Consider the following 14,537-nt stretch of genomic DNA (forward strand, 5'->3'; position numbering starts at 1 on the left):
AAGGATTTCAGCATTTCACTTGCTGTACTATCAGAGCCAGTTCAGTTTGCCTAAGCCTTCTTTATCTACGGCCATACCACCCAGAACCCACCTGATCTCCGAAGCTAAGCAGGGTTGGGCCTGGTTAGTACGTGGATGGGAGTCTGCCTGGGAATATGGGGTGCTGTAGGCTATTTAGGGGGCTTCCCAGGTGGTGCTAGTGGTAAAGAACCAGCCTCCCAATGCAGGAAATGTAAGAGACACAGGTTTAGTCCCCAGGTCAGGAAGGTCCCCTGTAGGAGGGCATGGCAACCCACTCCAGTATTCTTGCTAGAGAATCCTATGGACTGAGGAGCCTGATGGGCTACGCTTATTGGGGTAGCAGAGAGTCAGACCCGACTGAAGTGACTTAGCATGCATGCATGCAAACCTTCTTTTGATCTATTAGTAAAAGTACAATTTAATATAACATTTTTATGTTCCAATAAAACATTAACCAAGTCACACCATAAATTATTTTCCTGAAAGTCAAATAAGTCATTTGAGACAGAGTCTAGCACAGGTACCTAAGTCGTTAAAACACTCACCAAGTGCCTTTACTGAATGAGGCCCAGTTTTACTCTCTGGAGATACTCTGAACAAGGTAGACCTTGTAAATTCTCTAAACAATGGAGTCTAAAGCTAAGTTAACAAGAACCTAAGTATACTGCTGTGAAGGGAGAATTAAAGTGGCTGGGAACTACGCCAAAGCCTTTGACTGTGTAGATCACAACAAACTGTGGAAAATTCTGAAAGACATGGGAATATCAGACCACCTGATCTGTATGCAGGTCAGGAAGCAACAGTTAGAACCGGACATGGAACAATAGACTGGGTCCAAATAGGAAAAGGAGTGTGTCAAGGCTGTATATTGTCACCCTGTTTATTTAACTTAATATGCAGAGTACATCATGAGAAACACTGGGCTAGAGGAAGCACAAGCTGGAATCAAGATTTCTGTGAGAAATATCAATAACCTCAGATATGCAGATGACACCACCCTTATGGCAGAAAGTGAAGAAGAACTAAAGAGCCTCTTAATGAAAGTGAAAAAGGAGAGTGAAAAAGTTGTCTTAAAGTTCAACATTCAGAAAACTAAGATCATAGCATCCGGTTCCATCACTTTATGGCAAATAGATGGGGAAACAATGGCTGACTTTATTTTTCTGGGCTCCAAAATCACTGCAGATGGTGATTGCAGCCATGAAATTAAAAGACGCTTACTCCTTGGAAGGAAAGTTATGACCAACCTGGACAGCATATTCAAAAGCAGAGACATTACTTTGTCAACAAAGGTCCATCTAGTCAAGGCTATGGTTTTTCCAGTGGTCATGTATGGATGTGAGAGTTGGACTATAAAGAAAGCTAAGCGCCAAAGAATTGATGCTTTTGAACTGTGGTGCTGGAGAAGACTCTTGAGAGTCCCTTGGACTGCAAGGAGATCCAACCAGTCCATCCTAAAGGAGATCAGTCCTGAGTGTTCATTGGAAGGACTGATGTTGAAGCTGAAAAACTCCAATACTTTAGCCACCTGATGCAAAGAGCTGACTCATTTGAAAAGACCTTGATGCTGGGAAAAATTGAGGGCAGGAAGAGAAGGGGACAATGGAGGATGAGATGGTTGGATGGCATCACCAACACAATGGACATGGGTTTGGATGGAGTTGGTGATGGATAGGGAGGCCTGGCATGCTGCGGTTCATGGGGTCACAGTGTTGGACATAACTAAGCGACTGAACTGAACTGAACTGCTCCTTGGAAGAAAAGCTATGACCAACCTAGACAGCATATTAAAAAGCAGACACATTGATAACAAAGGTCCGTCTAGTCAAAGCTATGGTTTTTCCAATAGTCATGTATGGATGTGAGAAAAGGCAATAAAGTGATAGCTTTTATATACATATAATTGGGCTTCCCTTGTGGCTCAGTTGGTAAAGAATCTGCCTACCATACAGGAGACCTGGGTTCAATTCCTGGGTCAGGAAGATCCCCTGGAGAAGGAAAGGCCAACCCACTCCAGTATTCTTGCCTGGAGAATCCTATGGACAGAGGAGCCTGGCAGGCTATATAGTCCATGGGGTTGTAAGAGTCAGACATGACTTAGCGACTAAACCACCACTAAAGAAAGCTAAGTGGTGAAGAACAGATGCTTTTAAACTGTGGTGTTAGAGAAGACTCTTGAGAGTCACTTGGACTGCAAGGAGATCAAACCAGTCAATCCTAAAGGAAATCAGTCCTCAATATTCATTGGAAGGACTGATGCTGAAGCTGAAACTCCAGTACTTTGGCCACCTGATGCGAAGAACTGACTCACTGGAAAAGACCATGATGCTGAGAAAGATTGAAGGCAGGAGGAGAAGGGGAGACAGAGGATAAGATAGTTGGATGGCGTCACCAACTCAATGGACATGAGTTTGAGCAAGCTCCGGGAGTTATTGATAGACAGGGAAGCCTGGCGTGCTGCAATCCATGGGGTCACAAAGAATCAGACATAACTGACTGAACTGAACAGAAGAATTCTCAGGAGGAAAATCCCCCAAAGAGGAGCTACCCCAGTAAACTTCCTGAAGGAAGTAACCTGACATTAAGCTGAAATTTGAAAGATAGAACTAGCCAGGAAAAAAAAAAAAAACAGGTGATTACTTTTCCAAGCAAAGAGTATAGTGATATGTGGAAGGCCTGAGGCAGAGAGCAAGAATCTAGAACCATTAAGAACTGAGATTCAGTTAGACCTGAGAGTGGAGTAGTACATGGGGAGTAACAATCGATGACTTTAGTCAATAAGGTAAGTACAGATCCTGCAGGCGCCTTTTGGACTTTATCCTAATCGCAATAGGGAGTTACGAGAGTTTTAAGCAACAGAAATGTATTACACTGATGTTTCTAAGACCACTAGGTTAAGTTTTGACGAGGGCTAGATGAGATCAGATGAGATGATTTGTGGAAATAAAAAATGAAAAGAGGGCCCAAGACATGACAAACATCAGATGTAAAATGGTTAGTGGAAGAGGAAACCACAGAGCAGAGAAGAAATCTTTAAGAAGTAATTTATGAGTGACTTCATGTGTGGCCCAGAGGTCAAGGAAAACAAAGTCTTAAAGTTTTTCATTAGATTTACCAATGAAGTGGTCTTTAGTAAAATGAGGAAGCCAATTAACATTAGTATCCAAATACTTTCTCAGATAGTTGATGATACAGCAGCATTTTTGGTCTCATTTTATACTCCTTTAAATAAAAGCAGGCATCCCAGTTTCAGATGGCTCAACCTGACCTTCATTTTTAGGCCCTTTTAAAATAAAGGATGACTGCCCCCGATGAGTGGGGTTTTCCAGGTGGCGCTGATGGTAAAGAACCTGACTGCCAGTGCAAGAGACATAGGAGACGCAGATTCAGTCCCTGGGTCAGGAATATCCCTCAGAGGAGCCCACCCCAGTGTTCTTGCCTGGCGAATCCCATGGACAGGGGAGCCAGGTGGATGACAGTCCATGGGGTCGCAAAGAGTCGGACACAACTGAAGCAACCAAACACACATGCACGCCCCCAATAAGCAGCTAAAATCTGTTTACTGCCACAGCCTTCAGTGATACGAACTCATACTGAGCCATTCAATTAGAAACAATAACAAAGTCATTGAGGTTTCTCTGACAGACAAGATTGAAGGCTTAAAGTTTTGACATGAAAGAGTAAGGAGTCAGTGAAGTCACCATGCAAACAAACTCACAGTTTTCATTCTAAGATGTGAATACTATTATCCATATTTAATTTGACATTGGTGATCTAATCAATTGAGTCATCTTGGTGTGATGGGAAATGTCTAGCTAACAACAAAGAGAACTGCCAGAAAAAAAAACTTGTCAGTCCTAACTTCACTGGACTCAGTATTTCAGCTATTATGCCTTGGTTGCAAGTAGCAACAAAAGCAAACAAAAACAGTTGCTTGAACAGAGATTGCTGGTTCACCTAACTTCAGAGTCTAAAATCATACTTGGCTTAGGCATAGTTGTATTAGGCTTCTGGTAATGGTTCCCAAGCTCTGCCCTCCACATGCTGACCTAAGTCTCAAGCTGGATACCTCCCAAATGGCTGCACACCACACCATCTAGTCACTGGAAAGAGCTGCTCACGGCTGTCACAATAAGGTTCTGTCTTCACTCTGGCTAACTAGGGTCATGAAGAGCTACCCTTGGGATTATATATAGTGACTGGTTTAGACCAGTTAAGTTTATTTATATATGATTATTTATATACATATAATTTATATGATTATTTATAGTGACTGGTTTAGACTAATTAAGGGCAACCCCTGCAGCTGGAAGTGGGGTCAATAATATACCAAATTCATGACTACTACGCACGGAGGCTAAACTGATACCACAGAGACAACAAACGATGTCCCCTCTGCTTTATAGTCCAGTCCACGTGAAAATAGCCCCAGAAAAGAGTAGTTGCATTTTATTGTAAATGCAGTTACTTTATTAAGAAGCAAGAACCTTTATTAATATTTCTGAAGTATATTTTTAAAATTTTAATGTATTGTCATGAACATTTTTGGTATAAGTGATCCAATTCATAATACTGAGATTTTAGGAAATCAAGGCTCAATTTGCAGCCATCATTATTCAGAAACTAAGTCATGAATTGGCATTGCCTTTTCCTACAGATTATTATCTTATAGCCTTGAGCTATTCAGGAGTTAAAAAGGCCATTTTCTAAGAAGTCTGGTTTTTGTTTGGCTTCAAGTTTTTTCAGAGATAATTTCTCAAGCTCTTTGGTGATTACAGGGAATGTCAATCATCATCAAAAATTTAACCCCAAAATCCAAGTAATAAAGCCAGAGCCTGAAGCACAGGCTGGAGCAGAGATGGAAAGAGAAGTCAATGGTTATGCACTGGGGATTGGGACCCATGAAGGGACAGCGAGATCCCAGAACTAAAGCTGCTCCAAATTTTCCAGATTGTTTTAATATCTCAAGGTCCTAGTTCCAAACAATTCATCTCAAGGTCCCAGCTCCAAACAGTTTGACAACATTAACTTCTATATATATTGTTGAGACTTTATGCATTTAGTATCATTTTAGGTTACACTGTCCAGTTATAGAAGGACTTCAATCTACACATTTTATTTATCAATTAACAATAAGATACCACACGAGTTATTCTGAAATCAACTGTACTGCCAAGAACAAACAGCCAAAAGGGGCAGAGAAACCATTTGCGCTCTGCTGTTTCTGAATTTGGAAAATCAGCTCTGAAACCAAACATCACGTGCTTCATCTGAGGGATCAAGTCTGAAGACTGTTGTTACAAATTAGTATGACTACCTGGTATTCAGGGTTTTGAAAAATTACTGCATCACACAATAGAATAATAAACTGCCCTATAGTGCAGCCACTTGAAAATAAACACTGAAGAGCAGGAGCGTAAGTAACTTTACAGTGAGTCAGAGGGACTGTTTGGGTGTTGGAGAGCTGCATATTGCAGAGGTTTCAGAGTTTCCAAAAACCGTTCTGTGAGTGATGAGGTACAGATGCATAAGTCATGCATGCAGAGAAGAGTTCATTTATATTACTAAGTCTGCACTGTATCCACATGCAGCTGACTAAAATGAACGGAACACAGACTGTTGAGTTTCCAAAGTTTCTTTCTAAATTTCTGGATTGTTTTAACTATAAACTCCAAAGAGATGCACATGGGTGAGCAATGTGGTTTTTTGTTTTTTGAAGATATAAAAATATACTACACCGAATGATGGCTCTTGGTTTTGCTCCTCTGTTTGATATAAAGGTTGATTATATTAAATTATGATAGGGTAATTATTTCACTCATTGTTTAATAATTGATGTGTCTATGTCACTACATTTGAAAATTAAATATCAAGTTGTATGTTCTCTCATTCTAGTCTATCTTCAATACAAGTTTTAGCCGCAGATAAATTTATCTCCTTAGAGTCAAATGCTAGTTTAAGGACTTCAAGTAATCAGTCTGTTCTGAAGTAATCAGTTTGTAAGTTTCTAAAAATTTCTAACCCGTCTATCCAAATATTACTGGAAGAAATGCCATTTATCTTTATAAAGTTATGATCTACTTATTTTAGAAAACTAGTAACACAAAAATCAGGTCAACTGTAACCAGACTGGTGTATTTAAACTTTTGATCTCAGAAATCAGAATATTACAAAAATAAAATAAGGAACTCTGTCATTTCAGGTCAAATTTGGGAGGAAACAGCTAAAATCATAGCTTGATAACTAACACCAATGATTAATTGCTTTTTCAACATGTGGATTATCCTGGTGCCAAAAATTATGGAACAATTGCCTAACAAATTGGAGAGTCCCTGATGTCAGTACTCGTATTTTCTTTGGATTATACTAAGCAATTATGCTAAACTTTCTAATGACTGAGTAAAATGGTATTGTGCCTTGGGGCACATTTTGATGAACTGCAGTTGTACTTTTCATAACGAAAGAGGAATATGCATAAAGCAATATATTTTTAAGAATAGAGCTTTGTGACCTTTATGTTAGGTTATAAGGGGGTTATAAATATCTATTACATAACTATGAATATGTTTACCATTACAAAACATAACTTTAAACTACTTTCCTTCCTTCCTGAAAATTTAAGTTTGTATAAGTACATCTCTAAATAAATGTTTTATTTAAATGTTCATTTTTGTTCCTAGAATTTTCACTTTATACTCCATGCTCAATGTATTATTTAAATAAACTTCAATTTATTATTTATATTATTGATGATACTAAATAAGTCCTTTAAAACATGTATGTGTTTAGCTTTAAATCTTCAACTCCTATGTAATCCTATCATTTCTTGCATGTGTTTCTAGTATACTTGAGGATATTAAGATTCTGGGCTTAAATAAAATAACACAAATTAGACTAAATAAAAAATTAATTTATGGTCTTATATGAGAGGGCATACCATGTTGAATAATTACAATCATCTGAAAAGTTCTATACCTTCAGAGAAGTTAACTTGATATGCCACCAATGTAAAAGCTATATACAAACATCACTTTCCAAGGGAGATTATTTTTTAAGTTTCTTTTTTTTATTTTTTAAGTTTCTAATTAGTCTTAATATTCAAGGTAAAACAACACATTACCTAAAACTAAGGAACTGTGGACTGTTGAAATAGTAATTCATTTAGACAGACATCAATACTATGGATTTCTAGTTATCTCAAAATAGTTCTAAAAATAGTTTATTAACAAGTGCTTTAAGCTATTATGGGAAATAGTATGGAGATTTCTCAAAAAACCTAAAAACAGAACTACCATATGACCCAGCAATCCCCTCCTGGGTATATACCTGAAAAAAACAAAAACACTAATTGCACCCCAATGTTTATCATAGCATTATTTACATTGTCTAGATATAGAAGCATCTATGTCCATCAATAGATGAATGGATAAAGAAGTGGTGTATATGTGTATGTGTGTATATATATATTATATATATATATACATAATATATATTTTCAACAACATGGATGCACATGAAGGGTATTAGGCTAAATGAAATGTCAGAGAAAGACAAATACTGTATGATACCAGGATGATACTATATGATATCACTTGTATGTGAAATCTAAAAAATATAACAAACTAGTTACTAAAACAAAAAGCAGACTCACAGATATAGAAAAGCAGTGGGGAGTGGAAAGGGTTAGGACTACTATGATTAAATAAGCTACAGGATATATTGTACAACACAGGGAATATAGCCAATATTTTGATAACTATAAATGGAGTACAACCATTAAAAATTGTTATATTATATACCTATAACTATTATAATATTGTATATTGGGACTTCCCTAGTGGTCCAGTGGCTAAGACTCCATGCACCAAATGTAAGAGGGCTGGGTTTACCCCTAGTCAAGGAACCAGACTCCACATGCTGCAATTAAAGATTCCACCTGCCACAATGAAGACAGAAGATCCCACATGCAGCAACTAAGACCCACACAGCCAAATAAATAAAAATACTATATAGCAACTATAACTCAGCTTAAAAAATGCTTTATTTCAGTAAAGAACAGGCTGAAACAAAAGCTCTATTAAATTTGGGATTTGGGAGCACAAGTTGAAATTACACTTTCTAATTCTCAGGCTCCTGCTAAAACATCTTTGATAATACTATATTCATTACATTAATATCACACTATAAGAACATTACATGTAGTTGGTAAGTATCTGTTCAATAAAGAAATAAATGCAATGGACATTTCAGTTTACTCTTAAGAAACATTAACAATATATGTTTTTAGGATGACAAAATTAAATATGTATGCCTTTTTATGGGAAGCTGACTTCTTTCACTGTTAAGATTATGATAAAATGAAAATCTTTTCCCAAACTCCTTAGCAGATTTAAAACAAGAGTGAAAAAACGCTTTTTAAAATTTTTCAATAAAGGATCACTACTGCAGAAATATGCAAATGGAAATGCACATTAGTAAAAAAAAAAAAAAAAATTGACAACAAAAAAAGCACCAGTCATTTTCAAAACAAACAAGAAGGATGAAACCCTTTTCAAACACATAAACAATCTGCCTGCCAATGCAGAAGACACAAGAGATGCGTGTTCAATCTCTGGGTCAGGACCAGCCCCTGGAAAAGGGAATGGCTACATATTCCAGTACTCTTGCCTGGAAAATTTCATGGACAGAGGAGCCTTGTGAGCTATAGTCCATGGGGCCGCAAAGAGTCAAACACGACTGAGCACACACACAGACACACACAACCAAAAAAGCAGACAGGAGCCAAAAAACGAAACAACTAAATACAAATATACAAGACATTTTCAATGATTTTCACAAACTGTTTTGAAAGACACAGGACTACAGTGTATTACATTGCTTAGTTTTGCTCTTAGCCTCAATCCATCATCAACTAATTAAACTTTTGCTGAACTTATTATTGGCCTGATAAACTTAAGCAGTGTCTTGGAACTCTATTAGAAGACAGAGGTTCCCCACCCGTGGTTCAAGAGACAAAAATTTTTTTTAATTCCTAAAACATAAGCAATGAACTGTTCCTGAAACCTAAACTTTTTCCAAAATTATAAGTCCTTTTCTTGCAAATGCTTCCTGAAAGACTCAAACTAAAGTGTTAGGCTCTACTGACACTAGATGTTTCAGGAATCTTCATTCCTGAATAAAACATAATAAAACATTGCTTCAATTAGAACATCTGTGGCAATGTTAACAAAAATACTTTCCAGAAAACATTTTTACTCTAAAATACATTACTAAAATATAATTAGATATAAATGTGACTTTAAGATAATGAAACTGATTTGCAGCTTAGAGCGCTTAATTTACAGTCACATCTAATATAACTTTAAAAATATAACTTGAGAAACTTTAGTGTACTAACATTAAAAGAACTTTTAAAAAATTAATAGAACTTGTTAAAGTCCTTTCCAGTCCATTCTTAGGTACTGATGAAAGCATGGTTAGACTGCTGGATTTAAAGTCATTTCTGAGCTTAAGTGGACTTGATGTGCTGACTCTACATGGTGATACTAATAATATATGAGAGTCCTGGAGATGGCTCTCAGGCTCTTCTTTGGGTAGCAGGGTCGACTGTGGGCAAGACAGAAACTAGAGAAGGCAGAGCAGATGTGTGAAGGATACAAATGAGTTCAATTCTTGACAGGTTCAGGGGGTTTTTTGGCCTCTGGGACATTCATATTCATGTGGAATGAGTGTCAGGCAGCTGGCTGGATGCATAGGTCTGGAACTCAAGAGAAATACCTTGGTTCGTTTTACTTAGAATTTATATAATCATCAACCAGCCACCTGGGAACTTGTTGGATTAAAAAATTAGTGATTCAACCATTTTAAACTATTTTAATATTAGCTGTCTCAAAGAGATTTTTTCTACAAAGAGCAGAATCCAATATGAACATTCAGAATATAATGTTATAATTCTTAAAAACCTTGATAACTAAAAAAAAAAAGAAGAAAAATTAAACAGCCATAATCCCACCACCAAAAAATAACCACAATTAAATATTTTGGGATATAGATATAAGAATATATGTATCTAATTCTATACATGTACAGACACAGATGGGCTTCCCTGGTGGCTCACTGGTAAAACTTGCCAATGCAGGAGACACGAGTTTGATTCCTGGGTTGGGAAGATCCCCTGGAGCGTGGAACAGCAGCCCACTCCAGTGTTCTTGCCTGGAGAATCCCATGGACAGAGGAGCCTAGTGGGCTACAGTCCATAAGGTCGAAAAGAGTCGGACACAACTTAGCAACTAAAGAATATAGACACAGACATAGATATATTTCCTTTCAGACATGTAAATATATATATATAATATTTCCACAATTGAGCTCATACTCCTTTTACAATGACATATGAAACTGATATAATACAAAGATTAACAGAGCAACTGGTTTTCAATGAGGCGTTGCTAAACATGTTTCTCATAAAATAATGTTAGCAAATTCAATGAGGGCTACACAGAGGAATAGGATGGCCCTGCATATACTGCCGGATCTATTGTTCCCAAATAACCTTTAAAATAGATAAGAACAACCTTGGTTTGTGCTGTAGTGTTTTAGCCATATTGTTCTGATCATTCTTTTACATCATCATATCCTTCTGTAGCTGTTCATTCACTTAGATACCCTCCTTCTACAATTCTTTCCCTAGCATCTGAATCTAATTTACTGGTTTTTGAATCGCTAATTATTTGTTCTTCTCAGAACAGATCTTAACCTCTGACACATCTTTCTCTGATAACTAGCTTTGCTTCCCTTTTCCATTCAAACTAGCTGGCTTAGTTATTAACTTGTCTGTCCCTTCTGTCCTCCCTCACCACCAGTTATGACTCCATGGTTTAAATGATTAGCTCTATTATGGAAACTACTGAACCTTTTACGTCACATTTAACATGTGTAAACGAAATTCATCCACTTCCACCCGAATTACTTGTCACCCTCTCCAGTATTGTTCCTTTATCCTAACTAACATCCAGGAATTATCTCCAATTTCTCCCTCCCCTTATCCTATCCTTTCTCTCTTTATTAAATCATGCTTCAAGATGCCTCCTAAATTTGTTCGTTCCATGTCACTTTCTTTGCCTTAACCCTAATCCAGACCAACACTACTTCACAACTGGACAATAGCAACAATGTCCTGAATGGGGTTAGGACATCTGTCCCTATCCCCCTGTCCCTCTTTCTAGGCTACTCTTACTGAAACAGTCAGTGAAACATAAGGAGGGGAAACCTTTGCTTGAAATTAGGAGCTCAAGGCTAAATTCTCTCTCTGCCACCTCAGATAACACCTTCAGCATATTTCTTTCCTCTCTCTAGGTTCTGAGAATTTCCTTATCTGCAAAATGGTAAGTTGGACTGTTCACATGGGCTCCAAGCCACCTGGTAATTCTAACTATCTTCTACTCTGACACTTCTTTATTCAGAACAGCAATGACTTTTCCACTGTACTCCCACCCTAAAGATCAGAGCTATTACAGTTTTCCAGCTCGTAGAGTCCTTAATGCAGATTGCTCACTTTACCAAATCCCTAATGAGCCCCCTTTCCAAGAAACTGCCCGCGAAGTGGAGACGCGTGAGCAAAGCAGAGACATTACTTTGCCAACAAAGGTCCGTCTAGTCAAAGCTATGGTTTTCCCAGTAGTCATGTATGGATGTGAGAGTTGGACTATAAAGAAAGCTAAGCACCAAAGAATTGATGCTTTTGAACTGTGGTGTTGGAGAAGACTCTTGAGAGTCCCATGGACTGAAAGGAGATCAAACAAGTCAATCCTCAAGGAAATCAGATATTCATTGGAAGGACTGATGCAGAAGCCAAAACTCCAACGCTCTGGTCACCTGATGAGAAGAACTGACTCACTGGAAAAGACCGTGATGCTGGGAAAGATCGAAGGCAGGAGGAGAAGGGGACGATAGAGTGAGATGGTTGGATGGCATCACCAACCTGATGGACATGAGTTTGAGCAAGCTCCAGGAGTTGGTGATGGACAGGAAAGCCTGGCTTGCTGCAGTCCATGTGGCTGCAAAGAGTCGGACACTACTGAGCAACTGAACCGAATGAGCTCCAGTCTTTCCATTGTCAATGTCAGTTTCTTGTTCTATTGTTCTTCTTCTCCTTCATTTGCACATTATGTATTTTCTAAATACTTTGGGGTGACTGTTAAGGTACAAGGCATTTTGCCAGGTCCTGAGAATGGCAAGGTAAAAGGTAAATAATCTTTACCCCCAAAGAATTTACTGTCTTATTGGAGATATGGGTAACAAACATATTGTAGTGTGTTTGTGCTATACTAAAGAAGTTACCACATCCCAGTGGTCGGGGGTGGGGGACGGATAAAAGTATCACTTAACAAGACTGAGAACCTATGAAGGCTTCAGGAAAAAAAGAAATGTGCTAATTCCAAGCTGATTCCTTGAATCTCAAAAGGCAAAGTAAGAATTGAGAAAGGGATAAATTTTTTTTACAACAGGGCATACAGGGCCAAATGCCAAACTGTAAATACTGAAGAAAGCAAGAGGCAAGCAGTGAAACTGGTCATTATAAACGGACTGGACAGTCACCCTGAAGAGTTTGGATTTTATCAGAGGAAAAGTGTGGGCTACACTTTCAGACAATTCTTTTCCTGCCCTATTATTGGGGAAACGTAGTAACAGCACTGAAACATTCAAAGCTGATGGCAAGGAGAATCCAGTAGGGGGAAATGGTGACCTGCCAAAAACTGTTCTGGTCCACGAAAACAGTAACGTGACCGATGCTTTACGGCCTCATTCCGCTAACCGACATCCACTCGGACTCTGCCTCGTGGATACCCATCAACCCCCGGCTGCTATGTCACAGAGGAGGGAGGTCGGCGCATGGCCACAGAGGAGCGCGCTTCCGGAGACCGAGCGACATTTCCCGTGAGCCGCGTCCGACCAGGAGCGTCTGTATGGTTGCTCAGCAACCGCACCAGGAAGGAGGCTGGCACCCGCGATATTTACCAAACCTGAGTTACCGACCTGGCGCGTCCCACGAACGGTGAGATGCCTTCTGAGGCGAAGTGTGGGAACCGAGGAGGCCCTAGAGCCATGTTTCTCAAACTTGCCTGCCTGTGAGACTTTCCTGGAGCACTTGTTAAAATGCGGGTTCTTAACCCTTTTCTCCAGATATCTAGAATTTCCAGAAAAAAGTCTTAAAGTCCGTATTTCAAACCGAGGGCTAGAATCAGGCAAGGCTGGGAAACACCTCTAGAATAGGGAGACAAGGGTGGAGGGGTAGCCGCGAAGCTGAGGGAGAGGGATCTGTGGGTTTGAAAAAGGGAAAGCCTCATAGCTGGCAGTATACCGCTTCTGAGTTTGGAGCTACCTAAGGGAAATATACAAACCGAATTCAGAAAGGTCCCCTGCATCTGGCCTAGCCTGCTGGAGCCCAAAACGATAAAAGTCAAGGGGTCTACTAAAGTGGATTCCCCAAGCACTTGTAGTAGAGCTGCTGATGCTGCTGCTAAGTCGCTTCAGTCCTGTCCGACTCTGTGCGACCCCATAGGCGGCAGCCCACCAGTCTCCGCAGTCCTTGGGATTCTCCAGGCAAGAACACTGGAGTGGGTTGCCATTTCCTTCTCCAATGCATGAAAGGGAAAAGTGAAAGTGAAGTCGCTCAGTCGTGTCCGACTCTTAGCGACCCCATGGACTGCAGCCTACCAGACTCCTCTGTCCATGGGATTTTCCAGGCAAGAGTAGTGGAGTGGGTTGCCATTGCCTTCTCCATGTAGCAGAGCAGGTCTAAGCTAACGTCCCTGGTGGCTCAGATGCTAAAAGCATTTACCTACAATGCAAGAGACCAGGGTTCCATCCCTGGGTTGGGAAGATCCCCTGGAGAAGGAAATAGCAACCCACTCCAGTACTCTTGCCTGGAAAATTCCATGGATGGAGGAGCCTGATAGGCTACAGTCCATGGGGTCACAAAGAGTAGGACACGACTGAGCAACTTCACTTTTACTTTAAGCTGTCCCCACTAGTGATCTGGAGAGATAGAGACATCCTATCAAGTGGATGCCTGAGATAACAGAGATATAGAGCAGGGATAAATTATGAAAAAGCAGTTTACAAAATTTTAGAAAATAATGAAACTCTTTTAAAAGAAAATCAGGGAAATCTCACAAATGTTGACATAACTATTTTTATTATATTGTTCTAAAGTGTATTCAAATCCAAACTAGGTTCAGTTTAAACTCCTGAAGCTTATAATTTCTCTAAAACAAACTATAGAACCAGTAAAGGTGGATATTCTATTCAGGAGATCAATGGTGGTGTTTTGATGAAACCAAATCCTCTCTTGCGGATCTGACTGCTACAATGCACATTGTTTTGAGTCAACAGTCTCTATTATTGTGTTACTGGTTGATTCAATTCTCTCCCTTTCCATATTCAAACCCTTGGGAAGCTTGCCTATGACTTGTTGATGAGGTCCATTGGCCTTCCTCTGGTTTAATATATACTTC

The 14,537-nt window shown here is 39.2% G+C and overlaps 1 protein-coding gene across 20 annotated transcripts in view; it reads left to right on the forward strand.

Moving 5' to 3' along the window:
• Positions 1–5,490: 5,490 nt before the first annotated feature.
• Positions 5,491–14,537, forward strand: part of PPP1R42 (protein phosphatase 1 regulatory subunit 42) — a 52,233-nt gene continuing 43,186 nt past the window's right edge. For 11 of the 20 annotated variants that reach the window (XR_015140780.1, XR_015140779.1, XR_015140782.1 and 8 more), the window contains exon 1: positions 12,948–13,075. Coding sequence is in view for 6 of the 20 variants with exons in the window: in XM_086336733.1 (XP_086192859.1) it covers positions 12,810–13,075 (266 nt within the window). In the remaining 14 variants the exon portion in view is untranslated. Of the gene's footprint in view, positions 13,076–14,537 lie in introns of all 20 variants that reach the window. The other 9 variants (XR_015140783.1, XR_015140785.1, XR_015140784.1 and 6 more) reach the window with 1 other exon arrangement.

This window comes from Bos grunniens, chromosome 14 (assembly GCF_055505025.1).
Source record: "Bos grunniens cultivar Pamir isolate PY7600 chromosome 14, Bosgru_T2T1.0, whole genome shotgun sequence".
In the NCBI taxonomy this organism is placed as follows: Eukaryota; Metazoa; Chordata; class Mammalia; order Artiodactyla; family Bovidae; genus Bos; species Bos grunniens.